The 19,697-nt window shown below is 45.3% G+C and overlaps 1 protein-coding gene across 2 annotated transcripts in view; it reads left to right on the forward strand.

Moving 5' to 3' along the window:
• The window catches only part of LOC141147296 (protein mono-ADP-ribosyltransferase PARP14-like), a 421,364-nt gene that overhangs the window by 87,489 nt on the left and 314,178 nt on the right, over nt 1–19,697 (forward strand). For both annotated transcript variants that reach the window (XR_012245043.1, XM_073634505.1), the window contains 8 exons: nt 819–1,040; nt 1,187–1,238; nt 3,081–3,197; nt 5,545–5,700; nt 8,149–8,364; nt 8,616–9,233; nt 11,804–11,940; nt 16,441–16,612. Coding sequence is in view for 1 of the 2 variants with exons in the window: in XM_073634505.1 (XP_073490606.1) it covers nt 819–1,040; nt 1,187–1,238; nt 3,081–3,197; nt 5,545–5,700; nt 8,149–8,364; nt 8,616–9,233; nt 11,804–11,940; nt 16,441–16,612 (1,690 nt within the window). In the remaining variant the exon portion in view is untranslated. The remainder of the gene's footprint in view (nt 1–818; nt 1,041–1,186; nt 1,239–3,080; nt 3,198–5,544; nt 5,701–8,148; nt 8,365–8,615; nt 9,234–11,803; nt 11,941–16,440; nt 16,613–19,697) is intronic.

Raw genomic sequence — 19,697 nt, forward strand, 5'->3', positions numbered from 1 at the left:
CTAGAACATTATACATGCTCTTAAAGTCTTCAGATTTAGTAATGCTCCATAAAAGACACACTGTTTGTACAGCTGATGTTAATGCGTTTCAGCCTTGTTGGCCTAAGTAAGCGAAGGACGGCAGACACAGACTCTTGGAATAGATTTTGCCATGGCCAAAACTGGCCAATGTTTCTTCCCATCAGGTCCTGTCCACACCGATGTGAGCATTGCAACCCCTGCCAGAATGATCAGCTCTGTCAGCGGGATCAAAACCAGCGTGTGTTAGAGCTGGTTGTAAAAGTCGCCCCGGGTGCATCTGAGCTAATCTCAGTTGGGGCGTCAGTGGATAGAATATAGGTCTTCACCAATACTTACACAGGTTAGTCAGCATAGGTGTTAGGAATGGGTAGGGGACATTTTTAGGAGTAGTTAGGTTTAGTTTGGAATTCAACTTTGAAGCTTCCAAACCCAAGAACAAAGATGTCATACTTTGCAGCTTACTGGTCCTTAGATGTGGTGGCTGTATGAGGTCTCTTATTTTCAGGCATTTTTCCCTATATTTTCACCTGGTGATCCTGCCAGTAACACACTTCCTGTCTCTGGGTGACAACACTCACCATACTGTTCTTATGAAGGAAAAGCATTTTCACCTTTCACTTGTGATTTGGACTACAGACACCTCCCCCTCTCTCTTCATTACACAGGTGGAGGTGTTTTGAAGTGCAAAGACGATAGTTGGCAAAACTCATCACTTTGTTTAAGCTTTCAACGCAACGCACAGGTTACAGAGACATATAAGTAATGTTAACAACTAACATTTGTATTATTTTTGACAGACAATAAGTGACATCATAAAGAAGTGTCTAAGTGAGGCGGAGAAGAGGAAGAAGGGCTCCATAACCTTCCCGGCGATCGGGACCGGGGCCCTCGCCTTTCCCAGATCTACTGTCGCTGCTTTAATGTTTGAACAAATTCTAAAGTTTAGCAGCATAAACAAACCAGTCCATCTGAAGGAGGTGAACATCCTGCTGCACCCCAAAGATTCTGAAACCATAAAGGTAAGGAAATCGATATATGCCACCTGACCCTGACCACTGGCATACACTCCCGTACACAGACATGATAAACCTTTATAACTGTTATATTCCCTAAGATCCCTGTGATCAGCAAATATTATATTATATCTATTATTCTCTGTGATCAGGCATTCTCAGCTGAACTCGAAAAAAAGACCGGGAGTAACAAGGAAAGTTCAAGTGAGTGACTTCCAAATAAAATAATGTGAATTTTGTTTTGTCTCTGCTCCTCTGTGTTGTAGAGTGAGGTCTCTGCTCCTCTGTAGTGTAGTGTGCGGTCTCTGCTCCTCTGTGGTGTAGTGTGCGGTCTCTGCTCCTCTGTGGTGTAGTGTGCGGTGTCTCCTCCTCTGTGGTGTAGTGTGCAGTCTCTGCTCCTCTGTGGTGTAGTGTGCAGTCTCTGCTCCTCTGTGGTGTAGTGTGCAGTCTCTGCTCCTCTGTGGTGTAGTGTGCAGTCTCTGCTCCTCTGTGGTGTAGTGTGCGGTCTCTGCTCCTCTGTGGTGTAGTGTGCAGTCTCTGCTCCTCTGTGGTGTAGTGTGCTGTGTCTGCTCCTCTGTGGTGTAGTGTGCTGTGTCTGCTCCTCTGTGGTGTAATGTGCTGTGTCTGCTCCTCTGTGGTGTAATGTGCGGTCTCTGCTCCTCTGTGGTGTAATGTGCGGTGTCTCCTCCTCTGTGGTGTAATGTGCGGTGTCTCCTCCTCTGTGGTGTAGTGTGCGGTGTCTCCTCCTCCGTGGTGCAGTGTGCTGTCTCTGCTCCTCTGTGTTGTAGTGTGAGGTCTCTGCTCCTCTGTGGTGTAATGTGCGGTGTCTCCTCCTCTGTGGTGTAGTGTGAGGTCTCTGCTCCTCTGTGGTGTAGTGTGCAGTCTCTGCTCCTCTGTGGTGTAGTGTGCAGTCTCTGCTCCTCTGTGGTGTAGTGTGCGGTCTGTGCTCCTCTGTGGTGTAGTGTGCGGTCTCTGCTCCTCTGTGTTGTAGTGTGCGGTCAGGACCCATCACCTGACAGAGAGCCCAGAGTCATAAATCTCTTCTACAGACATGACAGACAGAATAAAGTGACACTAAACTCTGGTTATGGGGAGAAGAGACATTGAGTCACACACAGGGGGCATTCTCCAGGACACACATAAACCTCAGCACAAAGTGTCAGATTTATAAGATTAAAAATCTCTTCTATTGCTCTCAGCCTCCTCCTCCTTTTTTTTCCCACTGTGATCGTAGACATCTTCTCATGCTCACTCCTGAGATGGGCTATTGGACTATGGGGCTATTGGACTATGGGGCTATTGGACTATGGGGCTATTGGACTATGGGGCTATTGGACTATGGGACTATTGGACTATGGGGCTATTGGACTATGGGGCTATTGGACTATGGGGCTATTGGACTATGGGGCTATTGGACTATGGGGCTATTGGACTATGGGACTATTGGACTATGGGACTATTGGACTATGGGACTATTGGACTATGGGACTATTGGACTATGGGACTATTGGACTATGGGACTATGGGACTATTGGACTATGGGACTATTGGACTATGGGACTATTGGACTATGGGACTATGGGACTATGGGACTATGGGACTATTGGACTATGGGACTATTGGACTATGGGACTATGGAACTATGGGTTTATGGGACTATGGTATGTGTAGTGTGCATGTGACCACAGCTAATGTGTATTGCTCCTTCCAAACAAATGGAAGTAAGGGGGAAAGGAGAGGTGCAGGGGCTAACCAAGGAAGTTACAAGAAGTCAGAAAAACACAGTCAGAAACAATTTAATGAAGAATAGATTACAGGACCATTAAATCATGGATGTTCATGGATTACTTTTGGAGAATAAGAATATTGTTTAGTGTTACTTTAATACAAAAAAAAAAACTGCTATGAGGTCCTGCAGTCCCAGGAAATGATTGGCTGAAATGCTGAGGGATGAACAAACCGCACATTGGGCATTTATTGACCATATTTGTCTGATCAATAGAACAGTTTCTGATAATCTGATAACAGTCACTGTGTCTCTAACAGTCAGGAGTTCAGCGCAGGGAACGCACGAGATGAAGATCGGAGCGCTCACATTTCAGGTGAAGAAAGGAGACGTAACCATGGAAACGGCCGACGTGATTGTCAGTTTATCCACATCAGGTAAAAAAAAACAACATTAGCAGAAACCAAATAATAAATGGTATTTATGTTATAAGCCTGGCTCAACATTGGTTTCTATATACACATGTATTGTGGGTGAGATGCATCTCCTCTGCTGGCCGATCACCGATCTCTGCTAAGCAGACAGCACATAAATTTACCTATCTGTCTCTTTGTTCAGCAGAGAAACCAAAATCTATTACACACTCATCATACACTAAACACTAACCCCCCCCAAATGGGCCATGATGTCCTCACTGGCCTTCGCCAAAAATAGAAAAGTGTTTTGGCCAAGTGTTGGGGACAGGCAGACTCCAAGACTCCATCTGTCAGTTCCAGAGTCACCGCACTCCAAAAGTTTCTTGCTCATGTAGCACTACCCCCCGCAGGAGACGCTGGTATGTTGCCCAGGTCTTCCCCACTTCTTGCCCCGCAGCCAGGCACAAGGTATTTCCCAAAGACAGGTGCATACTCTCACTTCCACACATTGTCTCCAATGACCAGTCTAGGGGTTGTGTTTTTGTTGTTTTATTGGAGAACTTGGATAAGGAGTCCCTTCCCTATCCAAGTTCTCCAATAAAACAACAAAAACACAACCCCCTAGACTGTTCATTGGCGACAACTCCAAATTGAACTGTTGATACCGAGGACTCTAACTTCTTTTCCTAGTGGAACTTGGCTTAAGTCCTTGCAAAAGGGAGATACACACTTCTTTGCAGCAGCACAGAGCAATGTCCCTTGGTAAAGTAGTGGACTGTCCTGGACAAAGCTCTACGAACACTAGCCAGTGTTCTCTATGTGTGGGCTCTCAACTGACTTAAAACACAAGAGGGGACAACTGTCTAAGCATCCTTAGAGTGTCTCTACTCACAAGGCTCCTGCAGCACCACCAGCAGTCTTCTCTTTCCACAATACCAGACCAGATGCACTGTAGACTCTCCCTGTGTCAGTCATGGTAGGACCAGGGTTGCCACATCGACTTCAGGCCCTCAGGTCTCCCACCTGAGGCCACATTGTGCAATCCTCTCCTTGGAATGACTCAGAACCCATGTGCTTCTAGAACAGTGATTCTCAACCAGGGTTCCGTGGAACCCTAGGGTTCCTCCAGAGGTTACTACGGGTTCCTTCAGCATTGGGCAATTTCTGTCTCTCAGATAAGTTCCCACTCACACCATTGATATTTTTAGCTATTTGTAAGGAGGTAATTCTTCCCAATGACGACAAGTGTAAGGGCTATTCTTCCCACTGACCATCACACTATTATATCATGAGTGTAGATTTCTCATTTTTAGCAGAGGTTCCCCGAGACCAGAGAACTACTTCAAGGGTTCCTCTGTGTTGAAAAGGTTGAGAAAGGCTGTTCTAGAACATAAATACGGACACCCAGCATGGCTAGGGGCACCTCATCTTGTAATTGGCCAGGGCTGTATGAATATTCATGCTCCCATCTGCATGGTTTCCACCTAATATCCAGCACTTTTCATAGTTGCTAGGACAGTGTGAAACTTCAAGACAGCATGAGCAGCACCAGAACACACTAAGCAGAATACACTAGCCGATCACTGCTCTCTGTTAAAGTGGGAAAGACTCCCATACATGGATTGTACCTATAGGTACACCTATAATAAGGCTTATCTATAGGTAGTGTCAGGTATTTCTTTTCTCAGAGATAAGGTGCAGGAACCCCCCCCCCTTCCGAGTCACCCATTGACTCCGCCCCCTACCCACCTCCGAGCACCGTTTCTTGGGTCCAAACCTTACCCACCTCTCAGTATTGCCCCTTTTCGAGAAAGCAGAGCCAAGTATTTTGTATGGAATTTGTTAATGATAACAAGAAAGGCAGTAAAATAGATCTAGCAACAATAGACACCCCAGCAACAATAGATTCCTTCCAGCATCAATGCATACCCAACAGCCAGCATCAATAGACCCTTCAGCAGCCAGCAACATTAGACCACTCTCTCAACAGTAGATCCCTCCCAGCAACAATTGACCCCCTTCAAAATAAGACCTACCCTTTCTTCTGCTGGCCAGCTTGTTGGGGCCCAATTCTTATGTTGGAGCACTCAGTATAGCATCCCTTTAAGTGCTGCTAAAGGCACTGGCTCTGCCATACTTGCAGGCAACATTGTTCTTCTTTTTTCAAAGCATAACACGGCAGTTTTTTTTGCTATTTTGCTAAACCTTTCCGTAGTGGTAATGCTTGGACCTTAGAAGGAGAGGGTGGACACTTCTCAAGGTTGTCCTAAAAATGTACCTGTTAGTGCAAATAAAGAAGTATCACAGACAAAACTCAACTGTATCTCGGCCTCAACACTGATTCTGTCATGCATTTCCTCCTGCACAGAAACCAAGAAATTGCCGAACATCGAAGGAACTTCATTGAAGAAGATCCTCATCTTTGACACATCTAAACCAGATGATCTGAAACAAAGTGTGAGAAATGTTCTCCAAGACTGCGAGAGGCAGAAAAATACATCCGTTGTGTTGTCTGCCATGCCAGGTTTGTAACGTAATACAGAAGTCAGGGAGGGTTTCTGTATAAGACACACATACAATCCTCAGACAGAATAGGAGGTTCAATGTTCAGCCGGTTGTGGAAATCCCTGGACTCTTTGTGCTCCTTCACACAAATCGATGATTTTCATTACAGTGACCCGATCTGCCATCATAAGAACACACAACACTCATAGACGCAGATAACCGTGTGTGCCACACCAACTACAAGGGCACCTATTCTCAGCCAGGGTTTGGTGGAAGCCTAGAGTTCCTCCAGAAGATGCTAGGGGTTCCTTGAGCCGTGGCTGATTGACCTCCCATCAGAGAGTGTCTGCATAGTTCGGGTCGGTTCTACTTGGAAGACCCAGCAACAATGGGCTAATGATGTTTTTTTAGAAGTCTCTTTGGGTGCAACTCTAATCATCACTGCAGGGGGGGCATTTTTCCCACTGACCACCAATGTAAGGAGCTCTGTGCTGTAGGTGTGGGGGAGGAGCTTTGTAGTGGTGTTTGTTCCAATTCAGGGACATTTTTTACTTTCTTGACACCACTGACTCAGGGACATTTTTTTATTTAGTGACACAAACAACCCGGTGACATTTTTTCCTTTTAGTGACACCACTGACTCTGGCATTTTTTTCCTTTTTGGGACACCACTGACTCGGTTATTTTTTTCCTTTCAGTGACCCCACCAACCTAGAAACATGTTTTATTTCTAGTTACAACCAGTGGAGGCTCAATATTTTTTGGGGGGGGGGGGGGGGGGGGGGGGGCGGCAAACCAACGCCACCCAACCCCCCCTCGGGAGACGGATGGGAAGGTGGTGCTAAACGCGCCCCCCAAGATAGACGGACAGACAGGAAGGAGGCGATCAGAGGCCTCCTTATCTTAGGAGGCAGATGACGAGTCCTGGCCAGATTGACACTCGGATCTCCCCTCCTCCTCCTTCCACTGTCCGAGCCAGGGACTGCTGGATGTGGCTGTGGGTGAGCCGTCCCTGGAGAGGACCGCTCCTCTGGCTGAGCTGCTCCCTGACTCTCACCCTGATGGCTTCAGTCTTCCAAGGTGAGGAGACCTTGCTCTGGACCTGCTGCTTCTCCTCCCGGCCAAACAAGAAATGGGTCCTGAGACCTGATTGGCTTGGGAATCCTATGACTCCCTGGCCAATCGGTTCTCAGTACACGCTTCCTGATTGGCCGGGAGGAGAATTAGGAAGACAATAGCAAATATTAATTCACTAATGTCACACAACTAGGTGGGCTCAGAGCGCAGTGCTCTGCGCCCTGAGCCCACCCTTTTTTGAAGCCAATTAGAGCCTCAGGCTCTAATCATGTGCTTCAAAAAAACCCATTGGAATCCATGCGCCCAGTGCCCTACATATAGATTAGGGGCCGAGCGCATAGATTAAGGGGAAGGTGCCCCTTATGGATGGGCCACTACTGTTTACAACATTGACATTTTCTTTCTTCTAGTGGCACTGGCAACCCAGGAAATTTTTTTTCCCCTTCACCACTGTATTTGCGCACTGATCTTTAACTTTTCAGTTTGCTACAGTGTACCACAAACAATGGTATCACTTCATTGTATGCCACAAACATAGGCTATTGGCCTCATCCCTTTATCCACCCAATGGGGGCGGGGGCTGGTGGGTTTTGGGAGTTTGAGATGTTTGATAGGTGGGGGGGGGGGGTGCTGGGGGAGCACAATTTCCCATCCTCCACCTGGGCACTGGATGAACTTGTCCTGGCAATGGGAAGTAAATTAAAAAAAAAAAAAATACATTGTATGAGATAAGACATAGATCAGAGTGAATGTGGCTAATAAAGACAGAAGTACACATACCAGGGGCGGACTGACAACTCATGGGGCCCCCGGGCAATAGGAGATTATGGGGCCCCCAGACAATAGGAGAAGATTATGGGGCCCCCGGGCAATAGGAAATTATGGGGCCCCCCAGGCAATAGGAGATTATGGGGACCCCAGGCAATAGATTATGGGACCACACAGTATACACACACACATACTGTATACACACACTGAAAAGGTACTGGAGAGGCAGGGCAGCTATAATCTTGGGATTTAAAAAAAAAAAAAAAAGATTTTTACATACTGTCTCTGGTTTTATTGAGGCTGGCAACCCTGATGGAGCCCCTTAGTGACATGGGGCCCTCGGGCAGTGCCCGAGTGCCCGAATGGTCAGTCTGCCCCTGCATAGTCTATCTTATCACCCAGCTCCCCCAGTAACATTATACAAATCCTCCATCATTATCCACCTCTATTACATGTACTGTATATAACATCTAAAGGTCAGTGGTATGGAGCCTGTGATATAGACTTCATTTTTATATTTACATTACATACATTTTTTAATACAGGTCCGGGCTGGTAAGGACACATAGAGCCTATATGTACAATTAATAATTACATAGTAACGTCCACTTATCATTGGCAGGTTTGGGAATGGTATCCTCCGATGTGGTAGCCGAAGCCGTACTAGATGCAGTGATGGAATTTGTTAGCCATAACTCACCCAGATCAGTTCTAATGGTGAAACTGATCACTCCGCTTCAGCAAATCGTAGACGATTTCCTCGATGCCATGAAGGTGAAGGCCGGATCTGCTGCAGCAAAGCAATCCTCCTGGCTGCCTTTCATCAAGTTTACAAAATGTGAGTGCTGATACCTTTATACCGATCGTGTTTGGTCTCTGTTGCCTGTTTTTGGAGCAGCCTGCAATAGATTAAATCTCAGTGGCTAATACCGCATTATGCATAGCCCTATTAAATGAAGCTGCTTATTTCTGATTGGATGATATGGTCTACAGTGATCCTATCATTAGGTCCTTCTTCTCTACATCAACCTGGTGTGACTCTTCCTCTAGAATCCAGTTACATACATTTGTTTTTTGTCTCCCAAACAGCCCTTGTGAGTTTTATGACGCCGAATTATAACGTAGAAGAGGATGAAGAAGAGGATCCCAAGGTTTTTGAATTACGAGAAAACATTGAGCCGGCTATTATCCAGCTGTGTGCGGAAAGTCAGGACGCCGTGGATAAGACGAAAGTCTGGCTCCGTGATCTGATAATGAAGGAGCAGTCTGAGAACATCATCACAGATGACTGGATCCAGGACTTTGATGACAAGGACCATGAGGCTTTGGGCCAACTTCAGAAGACCTACCGAGTTACTGTTATTTTTGACTCTTCAAGTTCCACCGTCAAAGTACTGGGCCTGTCCAGGGATGTTCTGGAAATCAGTAATAAAATCCAAGAGATGATCAAGAGTGTGCGAGATAAGAGGACAATAGAGCGGGAGGCGGAGCTGTGCAGTAATCTGGTGGAATGGGGATACCTCAACGGAAGCAAATTTAGTCCATTTGACAAAATGACAAACATGGAACTGGAGAAGGCCAAGAACGAGGAAAGACAAAGTATACCTATCTATATTAGAGGGGCAAAATACACAGTGAGTGTAGAACTAAAAACTGCAAGGGATCCCAAAGGGAACATCGTGAAGCTTCAACGAAATTCTAAACACGGTAATTCTATTATCCTTATTAAAGTGAACCTGTAAGGACAGAAAAAGAGAGCTGCCATTGATGACTTTTAATGAAGTTGTCCTTTATTGTCCCCCAATCTTTCTGCTACCCATAGAGGTAAACTCCTCCTTCAGCCTCCTCCAGAGATCTTTGTGATGCTCCACACAGCATTTTAGCTGTAAAAAGTCTTAGCAGGAGGCTGCATAGGTTCCCCTCTGGATGACTCCCCATGGGTACAGATCAACCATTAGAATGAAGAAGGCCATGGCTCAATGGTGCAGCAGGCATGGGGCATGGCCAGGACCTTTTTCAAGCAAAGGATTTTTTGGGTTACCACACCATAAAGATCTTCATACCAGGACTAAAGGTAAGTATGAAGTTCTCCTTTGAAGTCCATCCTCCAGGGCTGCCACCATAATCCTGGCTTTATTCTCTAGTGAGCAACTGATCTGAAACAAGTATGTTGTCAAACAAGTCTGAAAAGTCCTATTTTGCATGCTTGTTCCAGGACAGAACCTCAGTAGGGAGTGAAGTCAGGGTTAGGATGAGGGCGCTGGGCACTTTACCCACATAGCCAGTGATGGTGACCAAATTAAGAAGTAAAGTTGAGTAAACAGGTCATGACAGGAATATTGGTGTCACCATTGCTATCATTGTTTGGTAGCTAGTGCTTTGGCTGTAAAGGTCATCCTATGTCTTCACTTCTTGGTAAGTCATGGACCAAAAAAAATGCACCCTGAAAAATGTAGGAAGAGAATGACAGTCATGGAACTGGAGTGCTTGTAAGCAGGTTGGGAACTGCTTAATAAGTTAGGAACTGGCCCAGCCTGGGTTACGGAAGGGTTCATTTCAGTGCTTCCGGTGCGCAGGCTTTTCAGGTTTCAGCCGACCCATCTGTGGTATAAATTGGGGGAATGCTGAGACCCAGAGAGTCCTCGTGTGCTCTGGTCTGCTGGTGCTGTTCTCGATACAAGGAGGAACTGTATCGTCTACCTTCTATACCAAGGTACCTGGGGTGCCACCAACTATGGACTAACATCTGAAAAGTATGCCTGGGCCATATATCAGTTAGTCAGGGTTAGAGAATGAACCATTGCACTTTTGATCATGACTTCTCTACAGATTATCAGTAAGGACAGGTAAGTGTTTGGTCAAAAAGGGGTGCCTAATGGGGCTGACGTATCTAAAAGAACCGGGGCTTGTATCAGCACTAGAGGGGTATGAAGCACTCTACACTACAGTGTCAAGTGAGCATACTAAGGAAGAATAAAGGCTGTTGCTAAGGGTAACCAAGTTGACATCAAGAGACACAAAGCAACCAGTCGAGGCATGGTATCTGGGTAAGGTGTGGTATACTACAGTAGTGAGGGGGGTCGCCAATTCGACTCCCTACCTAGCAGTCCGTCTCCCATAGCTACCAGCCTGACTATATGGTACAGGCCCTCAGCCTGACTATATGGTACAGGAGAGTTAATGCAGAGCACGTATGAGATCCACGTTATGTGCCCAACAGAATCTCATTCTGTTACTGGGAGTGAGGTAACAGAGGTATGCCGGCTGGTGGAGGTAGTGCAGCTTGGCATGCTTCTCCAAATACATCACATACAAGTCACTGAATGTAGAGCTATGGGAGAGTACTTTATAAAGGAACTCAGCTTCATTATTACATGCAATGCTAGCTCAAGTTGGGAGACTGCCTTAATTTTACTGTCCACATGACCGCAGTTCCCGTCTGGTCCCGGGCATTCGTGAGCACACCTTCGGGCAAAGGTACCCCTAGTGCATGGGCGTGGTAGGCCCTGCCCACATGCTTAGAAAAAACTAGAAAGTTTTAGACACTATATAGACAAACGTTTTTGAGCACCTGACCATCACACCTATAGCATCTTGTTGGCCATGGACAAAAAGCATGGCCATTAATATGGACTCCCCCCCCCCCCCCCCATACACACACACCTTTGTGGGTAAAACGGCCTCCACTTCACTGAGAAGTCTTTCCATAAGATTTTGATTTTGAACGGTGTTCGTGGGAATTTGTGAGGTCATTTACTGATGTTGGAAGAGAAGACCTGGATCTCAATTCATTCCAAAGGTTGTACATAAGTTTGAGATGCAACTAAGATGTGTTTTATATGCTTCTTTTTGCACTCAAATACAAAAGCAGTCCAGATGAAGGAGAATAGACGATGCCATGAACACAGCTCCAGAAGAGCCAAGTCAAATGCAAACATTGCCTACCAGATCCTTCCCAAATGCTTCATACACACATGGCTCAGAAGAACCCATTTAGAGGAGCCTATTCCTATTAACCCTTGACCAGAAAGAAAACTTAGATCCAAACCAGAAATATCCTGAGCCAGGCTGGTCCAATCTCCCAGGATGGTCATCTGACTTGCAGTGAAGTGGACACCAGCTCCTGAGTCGGCACAGCCTTGCTGGTTGCCATAAAGGAGAATTGGTGATGAGTCTGTGTCGGGGGAGAACACACCACATATATTGTATATTTCAGGTTTGTAATTAGCGGTCTATTGGAAGTTCTGCTTTAATTTCAATGATCATTCACATTGCAGAAAAAAAGTCTATACCATCATATTGGACCAAGATGAACAACAGTAGTATGGAAGTTGTACAGCTGGTGCCGAAATCCGAAGAGTACATTAAAGTCCAATCAGAGTTTGAAAATTCATGTCAGATGAAGATCATTAAGGTAATTCAATACACTCTGCAATTTACATTCTTTCCTATCATCACCCAAGCATTTATACAACCCCTCATCACCTGAACATTCTCGCACCTCCTGTCCTGGCATTCGCATACATCCCAGAACATTCTCACACCTCCCTATAAGGTGAACATTCTCATACACCTCTAGCATCACCTGAGGTTTTTCACACATCCCAGCATCACCTAAACATACTCACACATTTCTGGCATTACCTGAGCGTCCTCACCTAGAAATTCCCCCACAGAGCCCATGTCACAGCTTCCAGACCCATGTATTAAACATTCCCTGCTTAAAATGGTTCATTTTGATTTGATCAACAATTTGTCCATTCATTCCTACCAAGAACCCACCAGTGAGTTGCAGATGATGATTTTAAATAGGTAGCACCCTCCTAGTTAGGCTGCTAGGTTTGGCTAGGCAAATTTAGTTGGTTTGCTCTCCTGTAATCAGCAGAGTGGCTTGTTATTGCTTTGGGCTGTTCTGGGTTCTACAGGATACAGGTTTGACTGCTTCCCCCTGATTTTGGGAGATTTCCAGAACATAGTGGGTGGGAGAGTCAGAAAGGCAGTCTGAATATTTATGCAGCTACAGCCAATCCCTGGGGGGTTAGCCTAGATGGCAATTGGAGGATGAATAAAAGTCTGGAGCACCAGAGAGCGGGCTCTTTTCCAAGGAGGAGAGGTTCCCAGCCAGGAGGGCTGTCTGCCCTTCTTAGCGGTCCTGCTGAGGTCCCAGCCTGTTCATCCAAATCTCAGCTGGGGGGGGGGGGGTCACGAGCCTGTTAGGAACTAAGGAGTGGTGCCACTGGAGATCTGCCTCGGGAGCTTCACAGAGGAGTCTGCCTGCTGGAGTCTGAGGGAGACATTCCAAGCTTTGGGGACACTGTGAGTACGGACTAAGGGAGAAGTGACTGTTGTTCTTGTTAGCCCGTGCTGCACCGAGTAGAAGACTTGCCTGGTCTGGGACATTAAAAAATATATAAGAAACCGCGCTAGCGGTTTCTTATATATTTTTTAACATTTATAAGCGCGGTTTCTTATATATTTTTTAACATTTATAAGCGCGGTTTCTTATATATTTTTTAACATTTATTAGCGCGGTTTCTTATATATTTTTTAACATTTATAGAGCGCGGTTTCTTATATATTTTTTAACATTTATAGAGCACGGTTTCTTATATATTTTTTAACATTTATAGTGAGCGCGGTTTCTTATATATTTTTTAACATTTATAGTGAGCGCGGTTTCTTATATATTTTTTAACATTTATAGTGTGGGTATCTCGCATTTTTGTGACCGCAGCTTATTATTCAACCTATAGTTTACATGTCAGATCAATTTATGTGTGTCATGTTATATTTTTTCTGACAGCGCTGTATTCTTTTATATTTTGCATGGTCTGGGACATTGCTACCAGTGTTCCAGTGCTGTCTACTGTCCTTATATTTCCTGTTGGGGTTTTGGAGTATCCCACAGCTCCCTTAACTCCACCAAGTTAACTTTCAATAAACTTTCAAAAAAGCAACCCCCTAGACTGTTTTTTTTTTTTTTTTTTTTTTTTTTTAGCCAGAGGAGTGGAAGTTGTTGTTTGCTTGGCTGTTTCTACACGCTAGGACACAAACCATTGGCCCTTGCGGGGGTAGCGCTACAATTATAAGACCCCCAATCCCCCTTTCCTTCCTTAGATTTGTCTACAGCTCATACCAAAAAGATTTTAACAGCTTAGTTTTTAAAAAATATGGGGCTTTTTTTGATCATTTGTTTTTTTAAGAATTACCGGAACATATTTTTGTAGTAAGCAGAAAATAAATTTGCTAAGCAGTACTTTATGCCCCAGCGCTGCCCTATGTGCTCTCCATGTTCCAGTGCTGGTCCATCTTCAGACCATCTTCAGACTGAATGACACCCAGTCTTATTCAACCCAGTTCCTGTGAGTTCAGGGCATCAAGGACATGTCCCTCAGCTGTGTCCTAAAACCGATATGGACTCATAGGAGAATGCTGTGGAGAGCGACCTTATTACATGGCGCCATACACTGAAACAATTACTTGAGTTAAGGGTTAGGAGTTAAACAGGAACTGGGCTTTGGCCAACTTTCTGCAAAGAATAAATTCACAAAGTGGTGAAAAAAGTATCTTTCCTCCCACCTACAACTGGTGTCCATCTGTCCTTTTGTCCAGTCCTTGAAATACAAAGTTCATATATACTTAATCATTAAACTGACCATAAAAATTGTTGCAGACATTAATTAGATCTCAAATGAAACAAGCTCAGTCTTTTCTGCATCATCAGTGAAACCTCCCATTTCTATTATTAAATAATTGTTAGCTTTTGTACATCTTGTCATAGCTCCTCCATCATTCTTACTGGGCAGATCCAAGTACTGCACCCCATATTTGAGGGATGGCCCTACAAGTCATTTATATAAGGGCAATTCTGTATTTAATTGTTTAAATACCTCTAACTCTAGGTTTTGGAGTGTGAGAAATGGTTATGGAAGCTGAAGGTCCATGAGAGTCGCTTTAAATGCAAGAGTTTAGACAGGAGGATATGAAAAAAGAATTGTAATGGATTGATCTTCTGGTGGGTAGAGATAAATTAGATCAATGGTTCCAACTATAGCTTTGCTTGTTCAGAATAGATCTCAATGCAGACCTTTGGTCCTTTCAATGCTAAGTTCTACAAGGCTCTATCCTATTAGGTTGGGTGGGTTGGAGTCATCAATGTGAGTTCAAGTAAAGAAGGAAAAAACAAATCCCAACAGGCTGGCACTCATTGTTAAGATCTGTCAAATGACTAGAAGGACTTCCCCCAACTCCACAGCCTGTTTCCTCAGCCACAAAGTCAGGGACAACTCGGTCTTCAGTGCCAGGTGAATCATTCTATCCAAGGACTGAACTGACTTGTCTAGTGATGACAGGATGTTGAGTTGTAGGTGTCTGAAGTGAAAATGGACAAATAGAACTGCCACGTACAAGGCTATCTTCAGTTCCGGAACTATCATGCAACAGGGAAGAGTCGGGAGACTCCTGGACTGAAGGGTCCAAGTCTGGGGAAGAATTACTCTGGCTTGAGCTGTGTCTAGAATAAGACCAACAGGAGTTTGTCCAGAGATCCTACAATGGGGATAACCTAGGAGTGCATCAAGGTGAGCACAGGGATTTGGGGAACACAGAGTGTGGAAGATAGGTCGAATGGCAGTGCCTGAAACTGCAAGTGCTGGGACCCACAGCAAAACGAGGGAACCACTGATGTGCTGAAAAAAAAGGGGATATGCAATCACACATCTCTGATGCCCACAGAGACCAGAACGTCTCCCTGATGTAGAGAGGCTATGACAGACCTGATGGATTCCATATGAAATTTCTGGGCCTGAATGAAGACATTTGAAACCTTGAGATCCAAGATGGGCCTCATGCCCCTTTTGGTTTGGGAACTTGCAGCAGGTGGTGTAGAACCCTTTGTAGATAAGCTAATCTATGCGGTGACACAGACAGGTTTGAAGACATAAGCCAAGGAGGCGGCTGAGAACAGAATTCTAGCTCATAGCTTCTGGAAATGACCTTTCTTTACTAAGAATTCAAGATGCTGGCTGTCCAAAAGTCCACAAAGGCTAACTGATCTCCCCAAATTTTGGAAAATGGGGGTGCCCTGCATGTCAAAGAAGACCTTTTCGAGGGCTTGGAGACCTGGAAGTCCAGGATTTGCAGGTGAACTGGGTGTCAGGCTTAGACTTAGTAACTCTTGGCCTCTGAGGATGGATGAACCTTCCCGGACTGAGCCCTAGGCTTCTTCTGTTGGTGCAGATGTGTACTCTCGCCCCCCATGACATCCTCAATAAGGGTGTCCAGGGTAGCTCCGAAGAAAGGCTGTCAATCCAACAGCATGCAAAGCAGAGGCTTTTTGCTTGCTATTTTCCAGCCCAACACTTGAGCAAGAGTCCTCTTTGTGTTAACTGACAGAGGACTCATATGAGAAATGAGACGAGAGACCTCTAACAACCCATCCATGCAGTAATTCAAGGCTGCAGGCAACAAGAACTCCATAAAAAGTGGATCAGCTGGAACAGCAACCAGGTCCCTTCAGATAAGCCCAATTAGCTTAACCAAACAGGTCATGGCCAGCCCATGGCACACTCACTCACAGTGGAGTGAGTGTTATTACCCTAGGACAGGGAGTGTGTACAGGATCACCAGGTGAAATTAAAAGGAAAAAAAAAGTCTAAAAAAAATAGAAAACGAATTCAGCCATCTCATCTAAGTATGGGAAAGCTTCAATATAATACATTTTATTTAAGAAACACTTTAACATATCTAAAGGATCATTCAGCGATTGTCTGTGAACAGCACGTGTAACGATGTCTGCATAAAGTAACACATCAGACCCATTGTTCCCATTACATAATGTGAACAGCCCCTGGCGGGTGTATTCTCAGAATATTTTCTATGAATGATGTGGCCGGTATATTTCTTTTTTTCACAGATTGAGAGAATACAAAACAAACACCTCTGGTTGAACTACGAGATTAAGAAGAGCAGTATTGAGGATAAGAACAAGATGGAAAGCGAGAGATTGCTTTTCCACGGGACAGATGCCAAAACGATCGACAATGTGAATAAGAACGGATTCAACAGGAGCTATGCCGGGAAGAACGGTAAGCTATGCTACTTTAGAGAGTCCATGAACTATTCAATGAACGTGAACTTGTGACTGACGAATACAAAGTTGCCATTTGATTGCAGCATTTCACCCCTACAGACGAGTTGTTGGTTCGGAGTGAGTTTCAGCTGTTCAGGGAACTAAATTGGGTTTTGGGCTGATCCAAACCTCCGACTGCAGCAAGAAGTGAAACCTTTCATAGCAGTCATATGACCGATGCTAAATGCAACTGCTTTGTGGCCTGCACAGAGAAGGGACAATCATAGATTTGAACCTTTACACAAGTCCCCTAACCCAGCGTTTCTCAACCAGGGTGCCATGACACCCTGGGGTGCCTTTCTTGGCTCTTTAGGGGTGCGGTTTTGCGCTGCATCCCATATTCTTGCACAATGCCATACGTTTCCATGGTGCAAATGGGTTGGCTGAGGACTTTGATGTGAAAGTAGGGGGCTGAGTGTAACGGAACCTGTCCCACACTCCGCTTGAGTGCTTCTGTCATATACCGCTTCCTCCAGTCTGACTATAGATATTAGATATTATAGCCGCATATTACAACCAAGAACAAGGCAGGACTCGTTTGGCTGCAAAGCGGGAACATGAACTCTTTATTCGAACAGAGGAACACAGAGATATACACTCAGAGGACAATGCCCCCTCCTTTGCATAATGACACAGGGCGGGGTAGACTTACCTCCACCAGTAGCATGACACAGGTGGATTCAAACTCCACATCAGTAGACTGTCCTATGAGCAGGGAGAGCTGTTGGAGGAATTCCCCCCTCCCCTCTCACAGCTAATCCACATAGACATATACATCCCATAATAGGTTGCTCCCAAGGCAGACACAAACAAGAGAACAATGGGATACAGCCACACCTCAAACAATCTAGTAAAGAGTCTACAACAGTATATGAGACAATATACAATGTATAGTGTGATTGTACAGTGAGTCTGATTAGTGCAGATCAGACTGGGGTTCTCGGTCACCCTGTGCCCCTAATGGACACAGGTTGATTTACACAGGGGAACTGGGCGAGCTGGACATGGAGTTTCCAGAGCCTTCCAAGGTAAGCTGGGTCCCACTCCTGTCACACCTGATTTAAAAGGGGGGGGGGGGGCTGAGGACTCCTTTGTGAAGAAGGAGCTGGAAACTCTTAATATACTGTGCTGCACTACCTAAATAAACACAAACCTACACCATAACCCAAAACATACAACATAATGACGATTCCAAATATTCGCACTTCGTGCAATAGTTCATAAAATGTCACTTATATCAAACAAGTGCCCTGGAAGGTGTAACTTCTGACGAAGCGCATCGGATAGAGCTACGTCTTGTGACGTCATCACGTTCCCACAAGTGTCCCCGGAGGTGCCTTCCAGTTATCTGTTATTGTTTTACAGACAGCGCTGTTTTGCATACACTTGTAAGTGCATTTAGGTTGTTTTAATAAAAGAGTTTATCGGGTTTTATATTATTTGGAGGGCTTGGTCTCCTCTCTTTATCTAGCATGCCTGTGTGCATTGAGAGATGAGCAGAAATGAACGAAGTAATCTGGATGGCCGCACACTGGACGAGATAACAAGTGTCTTTATTGATAAAACTGGATCATGGAATATACAGGACACTACAGCAGGAGCGTACAGGAATCAGCTGACGCGTTTCACACTTATGCCAAGTGCTTACTCATAGCTCCGCTCCGCTGATTCCTGTACGTTCCTGCTGTAGTGTTCTGTGTATTCCATGATCCAGCACTTGGCATAAGTGTGAAACGCGTCAGCTGATTCCTGTATGTTCCTGCTGTAGTGTTCTGTGTATTCCATGATCCAGCACTTGGCATAAGTGTGAAACGCGTCAGCTGATTCCTGTACGTTCCTGCTGTAGTGTCCTGTGTATTCCATGATACAGTTTTTATCAATAAAGGCACTTGTTATCTCGTCCGGTGTGCGGCCATCCAGATTACTTCGTTCATTTCCGCTCGTCTCAGCATTAGCCAGCACCCAGGGCTCTTTTCTTTTGGAGGATCAGAATCTTTTCATCTGTCTACCAGCCTAGACCTACCTGAACGGTGGAGTATTCTTTGCATTGAGAGATGACTGGAGAGAATTGCTTAAAGAGAGATGGTCCCTCCCGGGGTGCCAATCTAGTGGATGGAAGCCTGAAGCCCCGTGCAACAGAGACCGCAACTATATCGTGCATTATATGACTTCTCTATAATTAGAGAGTCATATACACTATATTGCCAAAAGTATTGGTACACCTGCCTTTACACACACATGAACTTTAATGACATCCCAGTCTTAGTCCGCAGGGTTCAATATTGAGTTGGCCCACTCTTTGCAGCTATAACAGCTTCAACTCTTCTGGGAAGGCCGTCCACAAGGTTTAGGAGGGTGTCTATGGGAATGTTTGACCATTCTTCCAGAAGAGCATTTGTGAGGTCAGACACTGATGTGGATTAGGCCAAAGGTGTTCTATCGGGTTGAGGTCAGGACAGTCAAGTTCCTCCACCCCAAACTCACTCATCCTTGTCTTTATGGACCTTGCTTTGTGCACTGCTCCAAATCATTTGGTGGAGGGGGATTATAGTGGGGGGTTGTTTTTCAGGGGTTGGGTTTGGCCCCTTAGTTCCAGTGAAGGGAACTCTTAAGGCGTCAGCATACCGAGACATTTTGGACAATTTCATGCTCCCAACTTTGTGGGAACAGTTTGGGGACGGCCCCTTCCTGTTCCAACATGACTGCCCACCAGTGCACAAAGCAAGGTCCATAAAGACATGGAGGATCGAGTTTGGGGTGGAGGAACTTGACTGGCCTGCACAGAGTCCTGACCTCAACCCGATAGAACAGAGTCCTGACCTCAACCCGATAGAACACCTTTGGGATGAATTAGAGCGGAGACTGTGAGCCAGGCCTTCTCGTCCAACATCAGTGTCTGACCTCACAAATGCCCTTCTGGAAGAATGGTCAAACATTCCCACAGACACCCTCCTAAACCTTGTGGACAGCCTTGTGAATGGGGGTCTCTGGTGTGAAAGAGGGGCTTCTGAGGCGACAAAGGGACCCAACTTTAGACTTGG

The sequence above is a fragment of the Aquarana catesbeiana genome, linkage group LG06 (assembly GCF_042186555.1).
Source record: "Aquarana catesbeiana isolate 2022-GZ linkage group LG06, ASM4218655v1, whole genome shotgun sequence".
NCBI lineage: Eukaryota > Metazoa > Chordata > Amphibia > Anura > Ranidae > Aquarana > Aquarana catesbeiana.